The sequence below is a fragment of the Scyliorhinus torazame genome, chromosome 3 (assembly GCF_047496885.1).
Source record: "Scyliorhinus torazame isolate Kashiwa2021f chromosome 3, sScyTor2.1, whole genome shotgun sequence".
Classification (NCBI taxonomy): Eukaryota; Metazoa; Chordata; class Chondrichthyes; order Carcharhiniformes; family Scyliorhinidae; genus Scyliorhinus; species Scyliorhinus torazame.
In genome coordinates this window covers 3,683,123-3,706,174 of record NC_092709.1, presented here as the reverse complement: position 1 = coordinate 3,706,174, position 23,052 = coordinate 3,683,123, and the positions used below count along the sequence as shown (strand labels likewise).

General features: G+C 47.7%; 1 protein-coding gene across 2 annotated transcripts in view; it reads left to right on the top strand.

The window, feature by feature from the left end:
• LOC140408253 (nuclear factor NF-kappa-B p105 subunit-like) overlaps window positions 1-19,272 on the top strand; it is a 128,654-nt gene extending 109,382 nt beyond the window's left edge. For both annotated transcript variants that reach the window (XM_072495207.1, XM_072495208.1), the window contains 7 exons: window positions 2,831-3,000; window positions 5,216-5,318; window positions 6,239-6,342; window positions 8,107-8,173; window positions 8,953-9,125; window positions 9,889-10,042; window positions 18,317-19,272. In XM_072495207.1, the coding sequence (XP_072351308.1) occupies window positions 2,831-3,000; window positions 5,216-5,318; window positions 6,239-6,342; window positions 8,107-8,173; window positions 8,953-9,125; window positions 9,889-10,042; window positions 18,317-18,447 (902 nt within the window). In that variant the 3' untranslated portion in view covers window positions 18,448-19,272. The remainder of the gene's footprint in view (window positions 1-2,830; window positions 3,001-5,215; window positions 5,319-6,238; window positions 6,343-8,106; window positions 8,174-8,952; window positions 9,126-9,888; window positions 10,043-18,316) is intronic.
• Window positions 19,273-23,052: the final 3,780 nt, after the last annotated feature.

The following is a 23,052-nucleotide window of genomic DNA, read 5'->3' as shown; positions in this document are numbered from 1 at the left end:
TGTCAAAGGCTTTCTGGAAATCCAGATATACCACACCCATTGGCTCCCCATTATCTACCGCACTGGTAATGTCCTCAAAAAATTCCACTATATTAGTTAGGCACAACCTGCCCTTTATGAACCCATGCTGCATCTGCCCAATGGGACAATTTCCATCCAAATGCCTCGCTATTTCTTCCTTGATGGATTCCAGCATCTTCCCTACTACCGAAGTTAAGCTCACTGCCCTATAATTACCCGCTTTCTGCCTACCTCCTTTGTTAAACAGCGGTGTCACGTTTGCTAATTTCCAATCCGCCGGGACCACCCCAGAGTCTAGTGAATTTTGGTAAATTATCTCTAGTGCATTTGCAATTTCCCTAGCCATCTCTTTTAGCACTCTGGGATGCATTCCATCAGGGCTAGGAGACTTGTCTACCTTTTGTCCCATTAGCTTGCCCATCACTACCTCCTTGGTGATAACAATCCTCTCAAGGTCCTCACCTGTCACAGCCTCATTTCCATCAGTCACTGGCATGTTATTTGTGTCTTCCACTGTGAAGACCGACCCAAAAAACCTGTTCAGTTCCTCGGCCATTTCCTCATCTCCCATTATTAAATCTCCCTTCTCATCCTCTCGCGGACCAATATTTACCTTAGCCACTCTTTTTTGTTTTATATATTTGTAGAAACTTTTACTATCTGTTTTTATATTCTGAGCAAGTTTACTCTCATATATCTATCTTACTCTTCTTTATAGCTTTTTTAGTAGCTTTCTGTTGCCCCCTAAAGATTTCCCAGTCCTCTGGTCTCCCACTAATCTTTGCCACTTTGTATGCTTTTTCCTTCAATTTGATACTCTCCCTTATTTCCTTAGATATTCATGGTCAATTTTCCCTCTTTCTACCGTCCTTTTTGTTGGTATAAAACTTTGCTGAGCACTGTGAAAAATCGCTTGGAAGGTTCTCCACTGTTCCTCAACTGTTTCACCATAAAGTCCTTGCTCCCAGTCTACCTTAGCTAGTTCTTCTCTCACCCATTGTAATCTCCTTTGTTTAAGCACAAAACACTAGTGTTTGATTTTACCTTCTCACCCTCCATCTGTATTCCACCATATTGTGATCGCTCCTTCCGAGAGGATCCCTAACTATGAGATCATGAATCAATCCTGTCTCATTACACAGGACCCGATCTAGGACCGCTTGTTCCCTCGTAGGTTCCATTACATACTGTTCTAGGAAACTATCGCGGATACATTCTATAAACTCCTCCTCAAGGCTGCCTTGACCGACCTGGTTAAACCAATCGACATGTAGATTAAAGTCCCCCATGATAACTGCTGTACCATTTCTACATGCATCCGTTATTTCTTTGTTTATTGCCTGCCCCACCATAATGTTACTATTTGGTGGCCTATAGACTACTCCTATCAGTGACTTTTTCGCCTTACTATTCCTGATTTCCACCCAAATGGATTCAACCTTATCCTCCATAGCACCGATGTCATCCCTTACTATTGCCCGGATGTCATCCTTAAATAACAGAGCTACACCATCTCCCTTACCATCCACTCTGTCCTTGCGAATAGTTTGATTCCCTCAGATATTTAACTCCCAGTCGTGACCATCCTTTAACCATGTTTCAGTAATTGCCACTAAATCATAGTCATTCGCGATGATTTGCGCGATCAACTCATTTACCTTATTCCGAATACTATGAGCATTCAGGTAAAGTACACTTATGTTGGCTTTTTTACCTCTGTTTTGAATCTTAACACCTCGATCAGTAACCTCTCCTAAGTTATATTTCCTCTTAACTTTTCTCCTAATTTTCCTTGTCGTTGAACCCATATCTTCATGTAACAACCTGCCGCGTCGCCTACCATTAACATTTTTACTTCCCATTTTATTCCTTTTAGTATTCCTGGTCCTATTCACTGAGCTCCCCTTAGTCACTGTACCTTGTACTGTCGCCCTTTTTAATTTTTGACTATGGCTTCTCTGCCTTACACTTTCCCCCTTACTGCCTTTTGGGCCTGTCCCTGTTTTACTACATAAATTCAAATAGCAAGAAATTGCATATGACCTATCTTCTGATATTGAGTCTTGGCCATTCCCAAATGAGGAGTCACAGGTTGAAGAATAACTGGTATATCTGAGACAAACTCCTGTACAACAATGAGCAGACATATTGTCCCTGACTCCTGATGGATTTCAGCTTTTCCTTGATTTGTGCTGTTGGATATTTTAAGTTGCTGGGAAGGGGAAGATGGTAAATGGGCTTTAAGTTTCAGCGTAGCACTCCATCATCATTATATTTCCAGGATTGCCGCACTATGACCCTCCGCCAGTTTCAACCTTCCAAAAATGCAACCGATGAAATTGATTAGCAAGGATGTGGCTTTATATCCGGGCTGAATGAACTAGACATCGAACCGCAGTGATTTCTCCGTTCCAGTTAAGCTGACGGATTGTGCACAGTCTTGCTAAAGATTTTCTCTCCTAGCTTTGGTTTTCTGTCCCAATTAAGTGGAGCTCTGAAAATCACTTTAACCGGTAATTTTGAAGTTGATGGCAGTGCAATAGAATAATTGGTTCTCATGCTTTTGATATCATTCTCTGGGCATTTTAAATTTTGTGGACAATTCTTCGCAGTGCCTTATACCGGTTCCCATCACCAAATCTGATCCAGCTGATTTTGTCATTCTCCATTGAGTTTCCACCAATAAGATAGTGGACTGTTCACTTGATTATTTTAACAATTATATAAAGTAAAGACAAGAATTATTAGTTTGGCAAATAAATCAACAGCTGGTGAAATAAGCAGTGACCCCGCACCTTGTTATTCCCAGGTTTCAGTGCCATACACCTGGCTGTGATAGCGAACAGCCTCTCGACACTGAGGCAGTTGATTGCAGCGGGAGCGGAGGTTGATGGTCAGGAGCAGCATTCCGGCCGGACTGCACTCCACCTTGCCGTCGAGCAGGAAAACATCTCTTTGGCCGGTAGCCTTCTGTTGGAGGTGAGTTTGGAGCAATTACATTTCACAATCTCAGACAATCTCAAAGAGTGTTAGAGCCAGAGGAATTGATGTAATATTGGAGATCCAGCAATCAATTACACGCAGCAGAGCAAGATCCCACAAATGGCAATATGATAATGACCCAGGTCATCTGGTTCAACATCAGACGAGTGATACATTTCAGCCCAAAGGGACGGGGACAACGGCCCACCCTTCACAGTAATAATCACAGGTTACATTAACCGGAGAAACATCACAGCGGAAAGATTGAGCCTCTGACGGTGCAGCACTCCCTCAGTACTGACCCTCTGACAGTGCAGCACTCCCTCAGTACTGACCTTCTGACAGTGCAGCACTCCCTCAGTACTGACCCTCTGATAGTACAGCACTCCCTCAGTACTGACCCTCTGACAGTGCAGCACTCCCTCAGTACTGACCCTCTGATAGTACAGCACTCCCTCAGTACTGACCCTCTGACAGTGCAGCACTCCCTCAGTACTGGCCCTCTGACAGTGCGGCACTCCCTCAGTACTGACCCTCTGACAGTGCGGCACTCCCTCAGTACTGACCCTCTGATAGTACAGCACTCCCTCAGTACTGACCCTCTGACAGTGCGGCACTCCAACAGTACTGACCCTCTGACAGTGCGGCACTCCCTCAGTACTGACCCTCTGACAGTGCGACATTCCCTCAGTACTGACCCTCTGATAGTACAGCACTCCCTGAGTACTGAGCCTCTGACAGTGCGGCACTCCCTCAGTACTGACCCTCTGACAGTGCGGCACTCCCTCAGTACTGAGCCTCTGACAGTGCGGCACTCCCTCAGTACTGACCCTCTGACAGTGCGGCACTCCCTCAGTACTGACCCTCTGACAGTGCGGCACTCCCTCAGTACTGACCCTCTGACAGTGCGGCACTCCCTCAGTACTTTTTAAATGAATTTAGTGTACCCAATTCATTTTTCCAATTAAGGGGCAATTTAGCGCGGCCAATCCACCTACCCTGCACATCTTTGGGTTGTGGGGGCGAAACCCACGCAAACACGGGATCGAACCTGGGACCTCGGCGCCGCGAGGCAGCAATGGTAACCACTGTGTCACCGAGCTGCCGAGCCTGCTGGCTGTCAAACCGCTGCCAAGACACTTGGAAATGTTTCATGATGCCGTTCAGAAACAAGTCATTTCAAATAGTTTCCTTTCAAATCTGATCATTTGTCTAAATTGAAAGGTCACAATTCTGGGCACGCTGCATCTTCCCATCATCTTTTTGGCACAAAGCACTTTGTGCGTGTAGTGGGAGATCTGGTCAATGTTGCAGTGGTAATTCGCTACAAACATGTTGTGATTAGCAGGTGCTTGTATTGAGGTAGAGCTGGTGAAACGTTGCCCTGGCTGGCGGTGATTGTATTTTTGATACCGTTGCTTTGCAGTAATTGATAATGAAGTGCAGCTCCCTCCAGTGGTGAGTTTGAGCTGCAGTCAGACTGTGCTTTCTGAGAATTGGGTGATACTTTCTCTCTGCCCCACGATTGTATTGAGGAAGGTCCCACGGAGGCAGCAAAGCCTCACTGAATTATCTCCGTCTGTTCAGGCTAATTGTGAAACTATAGAATCCTCTAGCGACGCTCTTTTTAATTCTCATAATGTAACTTGTTGACATTGGAATTTCTGATGTATTTTGTTGTGTACAATAGACCTTTCCAGATATGGTTGAAAATGGGAAGTTTGTCTACCCCTCATACTGCTACAGGATTTCTGACCGACTCCAGTGTTCTGGGTGTGATTCAGATAAAGAGAAACCAAATACTTGCATTTAAATATCGCCTTTCAGAGCCCCAGAATGTCTCAAAGTGGTTTGCAGTCACTGAAATACTTATTGAACTGCTGTTGTGTAGGAAACAAGCAGCCCAGTTAATGCACAGGAAGCTCCCACAAACAGCAATGTGATAATCAGTTTTCAATGATGTTGGTTGAGGAATATTATTGTAGCAAAGGTGTCCATCAGCGTTACCACGGACTGTCTGGTGCGTTACCATGCACTGTCTGGCGGCGTTACTACATGCTATCCAGTGGCTACCGCGTGCTCTCCAGCAGCATTACCGCTCACTGTCCACCGGTGTTACTCCGCACTGTCCGGCGGTCTTGCCGCATGCTATCTGGCGGCATTACTGCGTGCTCTCCAGCGGCATTACCATCTGATGTGTTTCAACCCTCAGGGCAGTGCTGAAATTGATTCCACCACATTTGATGGATCGACGGCACTTCACATAGCAGCTGGAAGAGGCTGTTCCAAACTTTGTGCCCTTCTAATGGCAGCAGGTATGTAGTCGGGTGTTTTTGTGCAAGGGACGCTTCACTGGGTAAATCTGGTTCTTCAAAGGATGATGTTGCAATACAATAATCTTTATTGTCACAAGTCGGCTTACATTAACACTGCAATGAAGTTACTGTGAAAAGCCCCTAGTCGCCACATTCCGGCACCTGGTTGGCTACACGGAGAGAGAATTCACAATGTCCAATTCACCTAACAGCACGTCTTTCGGGACTTGTGGGAGGAAACCGGAGCACCCGGAGGAAACCCATGCAGACACGGGGAGAACGTGCAAACTCCGCACAGACAGTGACCCAAGCCGGGAATCGAACCCGGGTCCCTGGCACTGTGAAGCAACAGTGCTAACCAATGTGCTCCTGTGCTGCCCATAAAAGCATTAAGCAGAATAATGCTGTGCATCTCACGGATGGTGCGCTGAATGCCCCAATGTGTTGTTTTGGGAAGGAAGCGAGTATACTTGTGGAGACCTGGGGCCTCGAATTTGATTGAATCATTAACAGAAAATAATCCCACACATTCTGTTAGCCTCTAGTATCTGGAGCATGGGGCGTCTGGGCAGAGGCTTGTTATTGTGAGCATTGGGGAGGAGCACATCCTCTCACAACACCCACACTGCGCACCCTCAGGCAGCCACTGTGCACGTGAAGCAGTACAGAGAATCAAAATGCGTTAAGGGAGACCATTCCGCTGTCTTTGAACAAACTATCCAATCAGCCCACATCCACTCAGAAACTTGTTGCTCGGCCTTGAGGGTGACCTGCTTCCTGATCTATTTGAAATTATATGTTTGTATTTCAAATGAAAGTTTAATTCTATCTTAAAATTGATTTCACAATTGACTTTATTACAAACGTTCTTATTGGTCACTTGCTAACCTGGCGTTTTTTCTGGCATCTAATTTTCCCAGGTGCAGATCCACAGATCGAGAATCATGAACCACTGGATGACGAAGATGATGATGAAGGGATTTTTCACGGGACCACACCCTTGGACATGGCAGCTTCGGAAGAGGTAAGATAACCAACTGAAATAAGTCCATTCCTGGGAGACTCACTGATCGATCATTTGAAGGGAAGAAAGGTTTTAACTTCAGAAGTACTTTGCACATTCCAAGGATGTCCAGAAGTGTCTCACAACTAATAATAATAATTGGTTGGTGTCATTCGCACTGCCCTGAAAACATCTGCTTTCCGAGTATCCATTCAAAAACATTCTCATCTCTCTTATTTGGCTTTTCTTGCAATTCATTTTTGATTCTTTTATTAGGAAATCTAGGATGTGTGTGATTGAGGGTAATATATTCAAATGGATTGAAGATTAATGGATAGGAAAGAGTAAGAATGAACGGGCTGTAATTTAGCAGTGATCACTCCCGGGGCCTCCGCTATTTACAACATATCAATGATGTGGATGAGTAGACCCAGGGTAATGTATCCGAGTTTGTCTGTGGTACAAAGCTAGCTGGGAAAGTAAGCTGCAAAGATGACACAACAAGGAATATCTCAACAGGTGGAGTGAGTGGGCAAGAACATGGTAGATGGCATATAATCTGTGGAAATATGAGGTTATCCACTTTGGTCGGAAAAATGCTTCCCATTCAGAAGACTGAAGTACAAGATGTCGTTGTACATGAATCACATGAAGTTAACGGAAGTAATAACAAACAATTAGGAAAACAAATGGTAGGCTAACCATTATTACAAAGCGATTGTCCTATGAGAATAGAGGAGTCTTAACTGCAATTGTATCGGGCCTTGGTGAGCACCAGACCTGGGATTTTGTGTATAGTTTTGATTTCCTTACCCAAGGATGTATACACAGGTTTTCGAGAGCGTGCAGCAAAGGTTCACCAGATTGATTCCTCAGACAAGAGGATTGTTGTAGAGTAGAGATTGAGTAGAATACACCTATATTCCTAAAGTTTATTAGAATGAGAGGTGATGTTATTGAAAGAGGTAGAGGGTCACAGTCTCACGGTAGGAGCTGGCCATTTAGAACTGCGATGGGAATTTCTTTATTCAGATGGTTGTGAATCTCAAATTCAGTGGCTGCTCAGTGAGTATATTCAAAGTGGAGATTGATAATTTTCTAGCTATAAAGGGAGTGGAGGGATATGGGGTCACGTGGGAATGTGAAGTTGATACAAAAGTTCAACCATGATCTTATCAAATGGAAAAATAATTACCACTGGTCCAAGAGCATCAATGTCATAAATTTACTGCCACTAAAAATAGTGATGTGGAGATGCCAGCGTTGGACTAGGGTGAGGACGGTAAGAAGTCTTACAACACCAGGTTAAAGTCCAACAGATTTGTTTTGAATCACTAGCTTTCGGAGCGCTGCTCCTTCCTCAGGTGAATGAAGAGGTGGGTTCTATAAACATTTATATAGACAAAGTCAATGATGCAAGACGATACTTTGAATGCGAGTCTTTGCAGGTAATTAAGTCTTTACAGGTCCAGACGGTGCGACTGGAGAGAGGAATAATCCCAGGTTAAAGAGGTGTGAATTGTCTCAAACCAGGACTTTGGTTGGATTTTGCAAGCCCAGGCCAGGTGGTGGGGGGGGGTGAATGTAATGCGACATGAATCCAAGGTCCCGGTTGAGGCCGTACTCATGTGTGCGGAACTTGGCTATAAGATTCCAAGAAAAGGCTTGAATGTACGTATGGCCTAACCCTTTGCTCTTATTTCTCATCCCCTTCTAGTTATTAAATATTCTGCTGTCTCATTAATTGTGAGCTATTTGATTTATCAATTGTCATTTATTTTCCAGGTGTATGATATCCTGAATGGTAAACCCTACCAACCAAAAGCTGCAGCTATTTCTCCTTTCCCACAAGGTAATAATTAGTCACCGCTTCAGGGAAACACATCATTAATGTTTATCACTCCTTCAAATGAACCATCTCCAGAAGTATTGTTGTGCTGCAAACAGGTGGGGAATCTCAGTCCTTTGACTCCACAGCTTCTAAATTGTATAATCTGGTGTATCCTGTTCAGAATTGGATTATTTGATATCTGACATTTGTTTTATATGTAATTAAATAAGTTTTAATAGGGGCCTGTGATTGTGCTAAAGATTTGCAGAAGGATTTCGATCAATTATAAAACTGAGCAAGAAAATGCCAAATGAAATGTTACTCTGGGAAACGCGATGGGTAAAAAATGTAAATATTAATGGCAAGAACAGAAATGGACATGTCGAAGCAATTAATAATACAAATAAAATATTCAGAACTTGGATTTTTAGAGTGCCTTCCACGCCCTCGGGGTGTCCTGACGGATTTCCCAGCCAATGGAGTACTTTCGTGTTGCAGTCATTGTCATGATGTAGGAAATGTGGCAGCCACTTGTTTAGAGAGAATGGTGTAGTGTCTGTCCAGTGAAACTTGACTGGTCAGATCACGCTATAAAAATGACATCCAAGAAAAGGCGACATTGATTCCGGAGGGTGTACAGTTTATAAACTCAATTTGCCAATCCTTTCCCTCCATGTGAAGCATTTCTGTGTTCCACTGGAACGTCAGGAAGCTAAATAAGGTAGAAATGTTCAACCTTCCTGGAATACTCGACCAGGCAGCACAATGTTGATTCTACACGGAGTCTGTTTGTTTGTCAGGTGATCTGGGACAACTGGATGTGGAAGCTAAGCTGGAGCTTTGTAAACTGTTGGAGGTGCCGGAACCCAGTCTCAACTGGATGACCCTCGCACAGAAATTGGGTCTTGGGATTCTAATCAATGCCTTTAAACTCAGCCATTCGCCAGCGAAAACTCTGCTAGATAACTATGAGGTGAGCTGAATATGTCCTCTCTCTTATACATATCTCATTTTGAAGCTGGATTTAGATTTGTCACCTGTACCGAGGGACAGTGAAAAGTATTGTTCTGTGTACATCCCAGGCAGATTATCCATACATGGGAAAAACATGGAACGTACATAAATACACAATGTAAATACATAGACACAGGCATCGGGTGAAGCATACAGAGTGTAGTACTACTCAGTAGAGAAGATGTGTGGAGAGATCAGTTCAGTCCATAAGAGGGTTGTTTAGGAGTCTGGTAACAGCAGGGAAGAAGCTGTTTTTGAGTCTGTTCGTGCCTGTTCTCAGACTTCTGTATCTCCTGCCTCCTCGGATAAAGACGTTGAGAGAGAGAATAAGCCGGATGTCCATTGGATTAAAAATAGAGGGGGCTGTGTACTTTACAAGCCAGGTTTGAGACTGAATGGTTAAGGTATCTCCCCCTACCCCTCCCCATTCATAGAATGACACAAAGATTTGCTACTTTGAAAAATGCACTGACTGTCTGTTGACATGGTTGGGGGGCGAACAATAGCCAATGTGCTGCACTCACTGCCGGATTCCCCCAGCGTTTCGATCAGGAATGGGTCCTGAATGCAGGTTTGTACCACCCCTCAGCAGAGCAAAGCTGAAACTGCTGTACACCATCTGTCAATGCTGCCTCAAATATTCACCACTCTCAGGTGCTCTTTCAGTTTGCATGTCTCCTTTGTGCTGTACTAACCCCTTTCTATTCCCTTGTTTATTGAAGGTATCTGGTGGCACAGTCATGGAGATTCTGGAAACATTGGAGTCTATGGGCTACAGTAAAGCAGTTGCGGTGCTTCACAAAGCACTGGCAACCTCAGAAAACACGCAACCAGATGAGAGAGACAACTCACCAACACCCATTGAACAGCACAACAGTAAGTGCAAATGTGAGAAAACTCCGGCTGGTAAAAGTAGGGAAAATCCCAAGATATTCTATAAATATATCAATGGGAAGGGGATAACCAGGGAAAGAGTAGGGCCCATTAGGAACCAAGGGGGAATCTGTGGGTGGAGCCAGAGGACATTAGTAGGATGTTGAATGAATGCTTCACATCTGTCTTCACCCAAGAGAATGAGGTAGATATGGAACTCGGTGAGAGAGACTGTGAGGATCTTAAGAAAATTGTCAGAGGGAATGACAAGGTATTGGAGGTGTTGGGAGGCTTGAAAGTGGATCAGGGGTTATGGGGAGAAGGCAGGAGAATGGGGATGAGAAAATATCAGCCATGATTGAATGGCGGAGCAGACTCGATGGGCCGAGTGGCCTAATTCTGCTCCGATGTCTTATGGTCTTATGGACAAATATGGATGAATTGTGTCCCAGGTTGCTGTGGGGGGCAAGGGAGGAGTTTGCAAGGGCTCTGACCCAACATTTTAATTCCTCTCTAGCTATGGGGGAGGTGCCAGAGGATTGGAGAACCGCTAATGTGGTCCCACTATTTAAGAAAGGTTGTCGAGACAAGCCAGGGAACTACAGACCAGCGAGTCTCAAGTCAGTGGTAGGGAAACTATTGGAGAAAATTCTGAAGGAGAGAATGTATCTCCACTTGGAGAGGCTAGGTTTGATCAGGGAGAGTCAGCATGGCTTTGTCAGCGGGAGGTCATGCCTAACAAATTAGATTTTGTTTGAGGAGGTGACCACGTGTGTAGATGAGGGTAGTGCAGTTGGTGTAGTTTATATGGATTTCAGCAAAGCCTTTGACAAGGTCCCACTTGGGATTCTTATCAAATTATACTGTATCCCAAATGCATTTGCCTTTATAAGGTGGATACAAAATTGGCTTAGCTGTAGGAGACAGAGAGTGATGACAGACGGCTGCTGTAGCGATTGGAAGCCAGTGACCAGTGGCATACCACAGAGATCGGCGCTGGGTCCCCTATTGTTTGTAATTTATATAAATGACATGGACCTCCGGTTGCGGCTATGCGGAGCTAAGTCGCACATTCGGTGGCTCCCGCAAAAACGGACTTTTGGGCTCTTTACAGGGCCCCCAACGGCACTTTTTCGACGTTTCCCGGTGTGGGAAGGAGATTACAACAATTCCCCGATAGTATATGGCTTTTACCAGGAGCGGGGCGACTAAAAAGGTGGTGGTGGACCCGAAGAAGGTGCGAGGGAAGAGAACAAAATGGCGGCGGGCGGAGACCAGGCAGCGTGGAGGCAGTGGGCGCAGGAGCAGCAGGAGGGTATCCAGCGCTGCCTCAGAGAGATTAAAACGGACCTGCTAGAGCCGATGAAGGCTTCTATCGATAAGCTGCTGGAGACACAGACGGCCCAGGGGGTGGCGATCCACGAAGCTTGACAAACGATCTCCGACAACGAGGACGAGATCTTAGGCCTGGCGGTAAAGGTGGAGGCGCACGAGGCGCTCCACAAGAAATGGCAGGAGCAGTTCAAGGAGATGGAGAACCGGTCGAGGTGGAAGAATCTGCGGATTCTGGGCCTCCCGGAGGGGCTGGAGGGGCCTATGTGGTCACCATGTTGAACTCGCTGATGGGAGCGGGGTCCTTCCAGGGGCCCCTGGAGCTGGAAGGGGCCCACAGAGTGCTGGCGAGGAGGCCCAAGGCTAACGAGCCTCCGCGGGCGGTGCTGGTGCGGTTCCATCGGTTCGTCGATCGGGAGTGTGTGCTCAGGTGGGCCAAGAAGGAGAGGAGCAGCAGGTGGGAGAACGCGGAGGTTCGGATATATCAGGACTGGAGTGCGGAGGTGGCGAAGAGGAGGGCCGGGTACAATCGAGCGAAGGCGGTGCTGCACAGGAAGGGGGTGAAGTTTGGCATGTTGCAGCCGGCGCGACTGTGGGTCACCTACAAGGACCGGCACCATTGTTTTGAGTCTCCGGAGGAGGCGTGGGCCTTTGTTCAGGCCGGGAAGCTGGACACAGATTGAGGGTCGGGATGGGCGATTGGGGACTGCGGTGGATATGTTACTTTTTGAGGGGGGGTCCTTTGCTCTTGGTTTCTTTTTCTTTGTGTTTTTCTCTTTCTGGTCGGTGAGGGTGGTTAGGGCGGGTTGGGCACTGTTTTGGTTGGGTTGGTTGGGGGGGCTCTTGGAGGGGGGGTAAGCAAATGGAACAGGTGTGGATGGCCGGCGGTGAGATGGGGCCCCGCGGGGGAGGGGGAGGCCCGAGTCGGGGGTGAGGGGGGACTGGGCCTGTAAAAGGAGCTGCGTCAGAGGTGGCGGGGCCGAGCAGGTGGAAAGCGTGGGCTTTTTCCCGCGCTGAAGACTGGAGGGGCCGGGGCCGGGAAGTGAGGGTTGTTTCCCGCGCTTAGGATGGAAGGGGGAGGGGGAGAGCCTATGGATGGGGAGCGGGAGAGGAGGGTGTGTCACACAATGGGAGGAGTCGAAGTAGAGGCGGGAGTGGCCGGGGTCAGCAGGAGTCAGCTGACTTGCGGAAGTGCAATGGGGGGAGTAAAACAGCTAGGATGGGTCCTAGCCGGGGGGGGAGGGAATCGAGTTGCTGCTGCTTTGGTCAAGGGGGAGCTGGAGCGAGTGGCGGGGGGGGGTCGAGATGGGGTCTGCCGCCCTGGGGAACGGGCCGGGCGTGGGGTGCGGGCGCGTGGCTGGCCGAGGAGGGGTTATGGCTAGTCGGCGGGGGGGGGGGGGGGGGCGGGTAGCTCCCTGATCCGGCTGATAACCTGGAATGTAAGGGGACTGAATGGGCCGGTTAAGCGGGCCCGGGTGTTGGCGCACCTGAAGGGGCTGAAGGCGGATGTGGTTATGCTCCAGGAGACACACCTGAAGGTGGCAGACCAGGTAAGATTGAGGAAAGGGTGGGTAGGTCAGGCGTTTCATTCGGGGCTGGATGCCAAAAATCGAGGGGTGGCGATCTTGGTGGGAAAGAAGGTGTCGTTCGAGGCGTCGAGCATTGTGGCAGACAATGGCGGTAGGTACATAATGGTAAGTGGTAAGCTGCAGGGAGAGAGGGTGGTACTGGTCAATGTGTATGCCCCGAATTGGGACGATGCGGGTTTTATGCGGCGCATGTTTGGTCGGATCCCAGACTTGGAAGTGGGGGCCTGATAATGGGGGGAGACTTTAACACGGTGTTGGATCCTGCACTGGATCGCTCCAGGTCTAGGACGGGTAGGAAGCCGGCGGCGGCTAGAGTGCTGAGGGGGTTTATGGACCAGATGGGAGGGGTGGACCCTTGGAGATTTGCATGGCCGGGGGCTAAGGAATTTTCATTCTTCTCACATGTCCATAAGGCTTATTCCCGAATCAACTTTTTTATTTTGAGCAGGGCGCTGATAGCGAGAGTAGAGGATACCGAGTATTCGGCAATAGCCATTTCGGACCACGCCCCGCATTGGGTGGACTTAGAGCTGGGGGAGGAGAGGGACCAGCGCCCGTTGTGGCGCTTGGAGGTGGGGCTGTTGGCGGACGAGGAGGTGAGCGAGCGGGTCCGAGGAAGTATAGAGAGGTACCTGGAGGCCAACGATAACGGGGAGGTCCAAGTGGGGATGGTATGGGAGGCGGTGGTTAGGGGAGAGCTGATCTCCATTAGGGCCCACAAGGAGAGGTGGGAGCGGGGGGGAGAGGGAGAGGCTGGTGGAGGAGATGGTGAGGGCAGACAGGAGGTATGCGGAGGAGCCCGAGGAAGGATTGCTGAGGAAGAGGCGCAGCCTCCAGGCTGAGTTCGACCTGGTGACCACCAAGAAGGCGGAGGTGCAGTGGAGGAAGGCCCAGGGGGCGATTTACGAGTATGGGGAAAAGGCAAGCCGGATGCTGGCGCATCAGCTTCGGAAGCGGGACGCAGCTAGGGAGATCGGGGGAGTTAAGGACAGGGGATGGAGGTGGGTTGGCATCAATGGGGTCTTCAGGGACTTTTATGAGGAATTGTATCGGTCCGAGCCCCCACTGGAGGAGGGAGGGATGGGCCGCTTCCTGGACCAATTGAGGTTTCCGAAGGTGGAGGAGGGACTGGTGGCGGGATTGGGGGCCCCGATTGGGCTGGAGGAGCTGACCAAAGGGATAGGAAGCATGCAGGCGGGGAAGGCACCGGGCCGGACGGTTTCCCGGTCGAATTCTATAAAAAATATATGGACCTGTTGGGCCCGCTGTTAGTTAGGACCTTCAATGAGGCAAGGAAGGGGGGGGCTTTACCCCCGACGATGTCCCGGGCACTGATCTCCTTGATCCTGAAGCGGGACAAGGATCCCCTGCAGTGTGGGTCTTACAGACCGATTTCGTTGCTAAATGTAGATGCCAAGGTGCTGGCGAAGGTCTTAGCCACGAGGATTGAGGATTGTGTGCCGCAGATCGTCCACGAAGACCAGACTGGGTTCGTGAAGGGGAGGCAGTTGAACACGAATGTGCGGAGGCTTTTGAACGTTCTCATGATGCTGGCGAGGGAGGGGGAGGCGGAGATCGTGGTGGCGATGGACGCTGAGAAAGCCTTCGATAGGGTAGAGTGGGGGTACCTGTGGGAGGTGCTGAAGAGGTTTGGGTTTGGGGAGGGGTTTGTCAGGTGGGTTAGGCTGTTGTATGAGCTCCCGATGGCGAGTGTGGCCACAAACAGGAGGAGGTCCGAGTACTTTCGGTTGCACCGAGGGACGAGACAGGGGTGTCCCCTGTCCCCCCTGCTCTTTGCACAGGCGACTGAACCCCTGGCTATGGCACTGAGGGAGTCGAGGAACTGGAGGGGGTTGGGGCGGGGTGGGGAGTAGCATAGGGTGTCGCTCTATGCAGACGACTTGCTGCTGTATGTGGCGGTCCCGGTGGGAGGAATGCCAGAGGTAATGAGGATGCTTAGGGAATTCTGGGATTTTTCGGGGTACAAGCTCAACATGGGGAAGAGCGAACTGTTCGTGGTTCACCCAGGGGACCAGGAGAGGGGGATTGGCGAGCTCCCACTAAAAAGGGCGGAGAGGTGCTTCAGGTATTTGGGGGTCCAGGAGGCCAGGAGCTGGGGGGCCCTGCATAGGCTTAATTTTACAAGGCTGGTGGAGCAAATGCAGGAAGAGTTCAAGAGGTGGGACACGTTGCCACTGTCCCTGGCGGGTAGGTGCAGTCAGTCAAAATGACGGTGCTCCCAAGGTTTTTGTTCCTGTTCCAGTGCCTCCCAGTGTTTATCCCAAAGGCCTTCTTTAGGCGGGTCAACGGGAGCATAATGGGGTTTGTGTGGGCGCGAGGAACTCCGAGGATGAGAAGGGTGTTCCTGGAGCGGAGTAGAGTTAGTGGGGGGCTGGCACTGCCCAACCTCTGTGGGTACTACTGGGCCGCCAATGCAACGATGATGCGCAAGTGGGTGATGGAGGGGGAGGGGGCTGCATGGAAGAGGCTGGAGACGGCGTCTTGTGTGGGTACGAGTCTGGGGTGCTGGCAACGGCGCCGCTGCCACTCCCTCCAAGGAGGTATACCACGAGCCCGGTGGTGGTGGCTGCCCTCAACATCTGGGGGCAGTGGAGGCGGCACAGAGGGGGAAGTTGGGGCATCGGTGTGGACCCCAATACGGGGGAACCACAGGTTCGGCTCAGGGAGAACAGATGGAAGGTTTTCGATGTGGCACAGGGCAGGGATACGAAGGTTGGGAGACCTGTTTGTGGACGGGAAGTTCACGAGCTTGGGTGAGCTAGAGGAGAAGTACGGGCTCTCCCCCCCGGGGAACACCTTCAGGTACTTGCAGGTAAGGGCGTTTGCCAGGCGGCAGGTGGTGGAATTCCTGCGGCTGCTGCCACACACAGTACAGGACAGGGTGCTCTCGGGGGGGTGGGTGGGAGTGGGGAAGATTTCGGAAACTTACCAGGTGATGCAGGAGGAGGAGGAGGCCTCGGTGGTGGAGTTGAAAGGTAAGTGGGAGGAGGAGTTGGGAGAGGAGATTGAGGAAGGGACGTGGGCAGATGCCCTAGGGAGGGTGAACTCTTCCTCATCGTGCGTGAGGCTCAGCCTCATACAGTTTAAGGTGCTGCACAGGGCACACATGACCGGGACAAGGATGAGCCGATTTTTTGGGGGTGAGGACAGGTGTGTTAGGTGCTCAGGGAGCCCAGCAAATCACACCCATATGTTCTGGGCATGCCCAGCGCTGGAGGAATTTTGAAAGGGCGTAGCAAGGACGGTGTCGAGGGTGGTAGGATCCAGGGTCAAACTGGGCTGGGGGCTCGCAATATTTGGGGTCGCAGAGAGTGCAGGAGGTGAAAGATGCCGGTATTCTTGCCTCTGCGTCCCTGGTAGCCCTGCAAAAGATTCTTCTTCAGTGGAAGGATGCGAGGCCCCCCAGCGTGGAATCCTGAATCAACGCTATGGCGGGGTTTATTAAGTTGGAGAGGGTGAAATTCGCCTTGAGAGGGTCGGTACAATCGTTCCTAGACTGCCTGGCAGAACGGTAGACATTGGTCAATGGCAGCAGCAACTCAGGGGGGGTGGGGGGGTTTATTTATTTATTTTTAATTTACACTGGAGGGTCTGAGGGGGTGTATATACCTGTTGTGTTAAGTCGGGGTGTTAATTTATTATTTATGTACAGGGGGGAGGGGGGTATGGAGGGTTGCTTTTCTAGACTATGATTTGTACTTAACCCTGTTGGGTTCCTTTTTCATTTTGTTATTGATATTTTATGAAAACCTTAATAAAAATTATTTTACACATTTCCAACTTGTCCTTTATACAAAACACCTGATGCACCATAAATGACAACTTTGTCCTCAAACCAATTATTATTATTGCCCATACATTGTGAAGTTCATTCCATTCCTATCTCTCCAATGTTCAGCCTCTTGAGCATCCCAGATCTTCGCTGCTCCACCACTGAATGCAGCTGCTTTCGCTGTAACAGATTCCCCATCTCCCTCCCTTTAAGATGATTCTCAAAATCCTACCTTTTTGACTAAGCTTTTGGTCTAAGGTGGAGGTGAATAGTTACAGGCCTTTATTCCTTCAAGTGTAAAATTACTCTCATCGTGGTATTCTTTTAAATGAAGAGGCCTCTGTGGTTTGGGTTGAAATTGATGTGACAAAGACGTCACAAAGAGCCTGAAGAAAGGGGTTTTCAGGCTGGACCTGTTACTTTTACAGTCAGCATTTTATGATAATTCTGTTTATGTTTGAAACCGGTTACGAGAGTCCATTATCAAAGATTTTCTAGCAGAGCACTTAGAAAACAGTGGCAGGATCGGACAGAGTCAGCATGGATTGATGAAGGGAAAATCATGCTTGACAAATTACTGGAATTTTTCGAGGATGTAACTAACAGAGTTGATGAGGGGGAAGCCAATGGATGAGCATTTGGATTTTCAGAAGGCTTTCGACAAAGTTCCACACAAGAGATTAGCGTGTAAAATTAAAGAGCATGGGATTGGGGCAGTGTATTGAGATGGATAGAAAACTGGTTGGCAGACAGGAAACAAAGAGTAGGAATTAACAGGTCTTTTTCAAATAGGCAGGCAGTGACTAGTGGGGTACCGCAGGGATTGGTGCTGGGACACCAACTATTCACAATAGATATTAATGATTTAGGTGAGGAAACAAAATGTCACATCTCCAAATTTGCAGATGGCACAACTGGGTGGGGGGGGGGGGGGGGGGGGTGAAGCAGAGATGCGCGAGTGGGCAAATGAATGGCAGATGCTGTATAATTTGGATAAAAGCGAGGTTTCCACTTCGGTAGCAAAAACAGGAAGGCAGACTATTATCTGAATGTGCTCAAACACCAGTCGCTGAAGGTAAGCATGCAGTGCAGCAGGCGGTAAAGAAGGCAAATAGTATGCTCGCCTTCATTGCGAGAGGTTTCGAATATAGAAGCAGGGATGTCTTGTTACAATTATACAGGGCCTTGGTGAGGCCACACCTGAATATTGTGTGCAGTTTTGGTCTTTTATCTGCGGAGGGATGTACTTGTTCTCAAGGAAGCGCAGCAAAGGTTTACCAGACTGATTCCTGGGATGACATGACGAGAGATTGAATCGGTTAGGATTGTATTCGCTGGAGTTCAGAAGAATGAGGGGGGATCTCCTAGAAACCGATAAAATTCTAGACAGGATAAATGCAGGAAGGATGTTCCTGAAGGAGGTGGTGTCCAGAACCAGGGGGAGAACGTTTAGGACAGAATTCAATACATCATATTCTGTCACTAGAGGAAGTTTGGCTTTTTAAATGTGCAAAAACGTAATTTGTACTTGGTGACTATGATAAACCCCTCATTCTTTTGCAGATATTCAGATTGACTCAAAATCCCAGCAATGTGACAGTGTGTACGACAGTGGAGTGGAGACGTCATTTAGGAGACTGAGCCATATGTCCTCCGAAGCATTCTGCAACGACCAGACTTCGTTCGAACTGTGACATTTGCAGCAAGAATCGGAGTTCAAAGTTGATTAATCAGGACCAACCTCACCTGTGTAATCCAGTTTTGATTACTGCCACAAGGCAACAGGTTTGCTTGGAATTATTCAGACAAGTTCTCAAACCTAATTATCACTTTTTTTTCTACTATGTTTAAAAATACACATGGACCAAAAAAAAAATGCCAATAATCTTGTGGGTCCAAGCTCCAGAAACATAGGGCGGGACTCTCCGTTTTGCTGGCAGCCCCGGGAGTTTCCCGACAGTGTGGGGCTTCCCCACATTGGGAAACCCCATTGACCAGCAGGCATAACGGAGAGTCCCGCCCATAGTGCATTGTGTTGGCGGAGGTGCTGTTTGCCCCCCCCCCTCAAGGGGACATATATTCCAGTGTCTGGGTGCCATTGATCCCTCAATCAGATTCTGGTCACATCATACCGTTTGTGGGATCTCACTGCACAAATAAGCTGCTGAATTTACAATCTGACAGTGACCACAGTGCAACTTGTTACTCCATCGGGTGCCCTGCCCTTGCAGTGAGAAAGGCACTCTATGGAAATGCAAGTCTTTACTTCTGGCTGTTTATTGTTGCAAATGCAGAAAATGAAGTTGTGGGGATTGAGCTGAATGTTTTTCTTTGGAACAAAAAGCTGGATTGTTGTACATTTATCACAGATTATTTCATTCAACCTTTTACTCATTCTTAAAATGGGTTTTTGTAAATAGTTTTAGCTTCTGTTGCCTAAATTACCCCCAGATTTTTTATTTTTGCTTAATGTAGTTTGAAATTCTTAGCTTTTTTAATAAACAAATTTTAAAAATGGACCAATTACATTGACTAGCTGTTCTGTTCCCCAATTTGAACCATTCATTTTATCATCAATTCAGAACTTCACAAACAAATACTCTCTTGGTGCTCCCACCTCACTGGTGACACATTCTCATTCTTTCTGGTCTTGTTGGACATGGTACAAGTCATATTTGCACAAATGTTTTACAGAACTAGCGAAACTACTGTATGTGATTTGATTTAGCAGGGCTGTGGGAGAGGTCACACTTACACTATCTAATCTGTTTTAAAAAAAATAAATTTAGAGTACCCAATTCATTTTTTCCAATTAAGGGGCAATTTCGCGTGGCCAATTCACCTACCCTGCACATCTTTGGGTTGTGGGGGCGGAACCCACGCAAGCACGGGGAGAATGGGCAAACTCCACACGGACAGTGACCCAGAGCCGGGATCGAACCTGGTTCCTCGGCGCTGTGAGGCAGCAGTGCTAACCACTGCGCCACCGTGCTGCCCTAATCAGTGTTGCCGGAAGAAACTTCAGAGCAAAACATCCAGGTCCAAATTGCGAGGTGTAGCAAACTGAAGGAAAATTCAAACAGATAAAAATACAATTTAGCACAAATAACACAGGGCAGTGCATAGTAAGTGGTCAATCACTAAAATCATGCGTCTTGACATCCCCACTAGAGGGAAGCATTTCAGGCAAATGTGATGTATTTTGTACATAGTATAGCCATGTATCGTACGGACTGGAACAGTGACGATATCTCAGCCAGCTGCTTTTGGACAAAAGTAAAGGGAATTTCTAGGTTTTTCATATAAATACAGGAAGATGGAGGATTTGTACAAAATATGAGTTGTGCCACAATTGGAGGTTTGGCGCAGTGGAAACTGACGAGTGACAAGGACAGATGTTGAGAGGAAAAGATTCACCAAAAACTTAAAAGAATTAAAATAAAATTTTCACAGACACAAATGCATCAGAACTGTCCAGCCGCTTCCAGTTTATCAAGGACTCTAGCCCCTATTATGACAAAGGACATCACTGATTCTTATTCTAGAAGGCCTAACTTTCCAATGGAACGCACACAGCAAAGCAAGTAGTCTAGTTGAGTATATAAATAGAAAATGCTGAATATTTCATCAGGCCAAGAAATGTCTGTGTAAAGAGTTACATCTCAGGACTGTAAATCTTTCATCAGAACTGGAAAATGTTAGCTGTTAACAGGGTTGAAGTAAATACAGAGGCAACTAGCAAGGGGAAGGGGGAACCAAACAGGAATGGTCAGGTGGCAGGTGAGAATGAATGTGCAGCACCCACTGTCTGAGCAATGGTTACGATCAGAGGTTGTTGAGAACAGTGTTGAGGCCAGATGTCTGCCAAGTGCCTGATGGAAAGACAAAGCAATGTTCCTCGAGTTTCACAAACAGCGGAAGACAGAAAGTGGGAGTGAGATGGAGAATTCAAACAGACTGTGGTTGATCATCTACCTTGGGGCCCATTTTTCCCCACATCCCTCGATGTCATTAGTATCCAGAAATCTATCGATCTCAGTCTTGAAGCTGCTGAGTGACTGAGTTCCACAGCCTCTGGGGTAGAGAATTCCAAAGAGTCACCATCGTCTAAGTAAAAAAAACCTCCTCATTTCGGTCTTCATTGCCCTACTAATATGAGACACTCCCCTGTTTCTAGACTCACAGCCAGGGGAAAAAGCCACATCTCCCCCGCCACACCCTGCAAGAGTTTTGTTTCAATTAGATCAGCTCTCATTCTTTGAAACCCTGGAGAGCACAGGCCCAGTTTCTTCAATCTCTCCTCACAAGACAATCTCCCATCCCAGGGATTAATCTGGTGAACCATTATTGTGCTCCCTCCTTGGCGAGTATATCCTTCATCAGAAAAGGGGACCAAAATTGTACACAACACTCCAGGTACGGTCTCACTGACCCTCTACACAATTGCAGCAAGATATCGTTACCCCGCTATTTAAATCCACTTGCCATGAAGGCCAACATACCATTTGCCTTCCTAAATGTTTGCTGTACCTGCATGCCACCAGCTTTTAGTGGCTCATAAACAAGGACACACAGGTTTCTTTGGACATCTACACTTCCCAACATCTTATCTTTTGATAAATATCTTGCCTTTCTATTTTTGATGCTAAAGTGGACAACGCCATGTTCTTGGCCATTTACTTTAGCCTGTCCCAAGTCCCCTTGAAACCTCCTCAGAACGCATCATCAGCAAAACTGGAAATATTCCATGAATCCATATTGACTTTGCCCAATCATATCATTTTTTAAGTGTCCAGTTGTCATATGTGAATTGGACATTCTGAATTCTCCCTCATTGTACCCAAACAGGTGCTGTGGTGTAGCGACTAGGGAATTTGGGCAGTCTGGTATTAGTGGTTAGCACTGTTGCTTCACAGCTCCAGGGTCTCGGGTTCGATTCCCGGCTTGGGTCACTGTCTGTGCGGAGTTTGCATGTTCTCCCGTGTCCGCGTGGGTTTCCTCCCACAAGTCCTGAAACACGTGCTTGTTGGGTGGATTGGACATTCTGAATTTTCCCTCTGCGTACCCGAACTGGCGCAGAGTGTGGCGACTAGGGGCCTTTCATGGTAAGGTTATCATTAGATACTGGAAAGGAGCAAATCTAACTCCATTATTTAAGATGGATGGGAGCAAGAAAACTGGCCTATTAGTTTGACATCCGAATCTATAGATCCCCAGTGTGAAAAAGAGTTCTGGAGATCAGGGGCTGTATTCTTCGCCGGCGAGATGCTCCGTTTTGCCAGCAGCCCAGGGGTTTCCCGACGGCATAGGGCTGCCCCACAATGGGAAACCCCGTTGACCGGCCAGTGTAACGGAGGATCCCACCGGCGGGGTGAAACAGAAATGTGGCGCGGCAGGACAGAGAATCCAGTCCCAGGTTTCTCACAGATGTTGGGAATAACAGATGTGAGCACAGTCAGCACTAAAAGCCCCTCCAACAAGAATAATTCAATCACATATCCCTAAAATCTCATCTGTAACTGGGGATCAGGACATGCATTACAACCTCCAATGTTGGTTCTGACTTGGACTTTGAGATTTTCCTTCTGATTCACTGCAAGTGGAACATTGACAAATAGAATAAAGGAATGTGGAATGAAAGCAAAAAACTGCAGATGCTGGAAACCTGAAATAATATCAAAAAGCACAGGAAAAACTCAGCAAGTCAGGCATCTGTGGAGAGAAAGGGAATTAACGTTTCAAGTCAATGGACCTTTCATCAGAACTGAACTTTGTTCTGGTGTTAGTTCTGATGAAAGGTCATCAATTTGAAATGTTAACTCAGTTTCTTGCCCGAGATGCTGACTGACCTGCCGAGTTTTTCTACCGTTTACTGGTTGTATTAAAGCAGTGTGGTGCCCAGAGAGGATTCCAATATAAATCGGCAGCTGCTGAAAGTTCCCTTGCAGCAAGTAAGTATTGAGTTTAACTGCAACACTCTGCAGGGCAGCCATTTCTCTCAAAGGTGATGTGGTCCTCCAATCAAGCACTATCAGGGGTGAGATTGTCGGGGAGCTTGATGTTTGTAGAGGCATTTCCTGCGAGTGGATGGGCCCAGAGGTATCTGTGAGCTTCAGCTGGATCGCACTTTAATCATTTTCCCGTTTGAATCAACTCTAACCAATCAGCTCCTGTGCACAAATAATACCGTAAATATCTGTATAATGACATATGATAAAAGCGAATTAACATTGTCCAATTAAATTCACTGGGTCTTTCTAAAAAAAAAAACAAGCTCCCTTTAACACAGAAATCAGAAA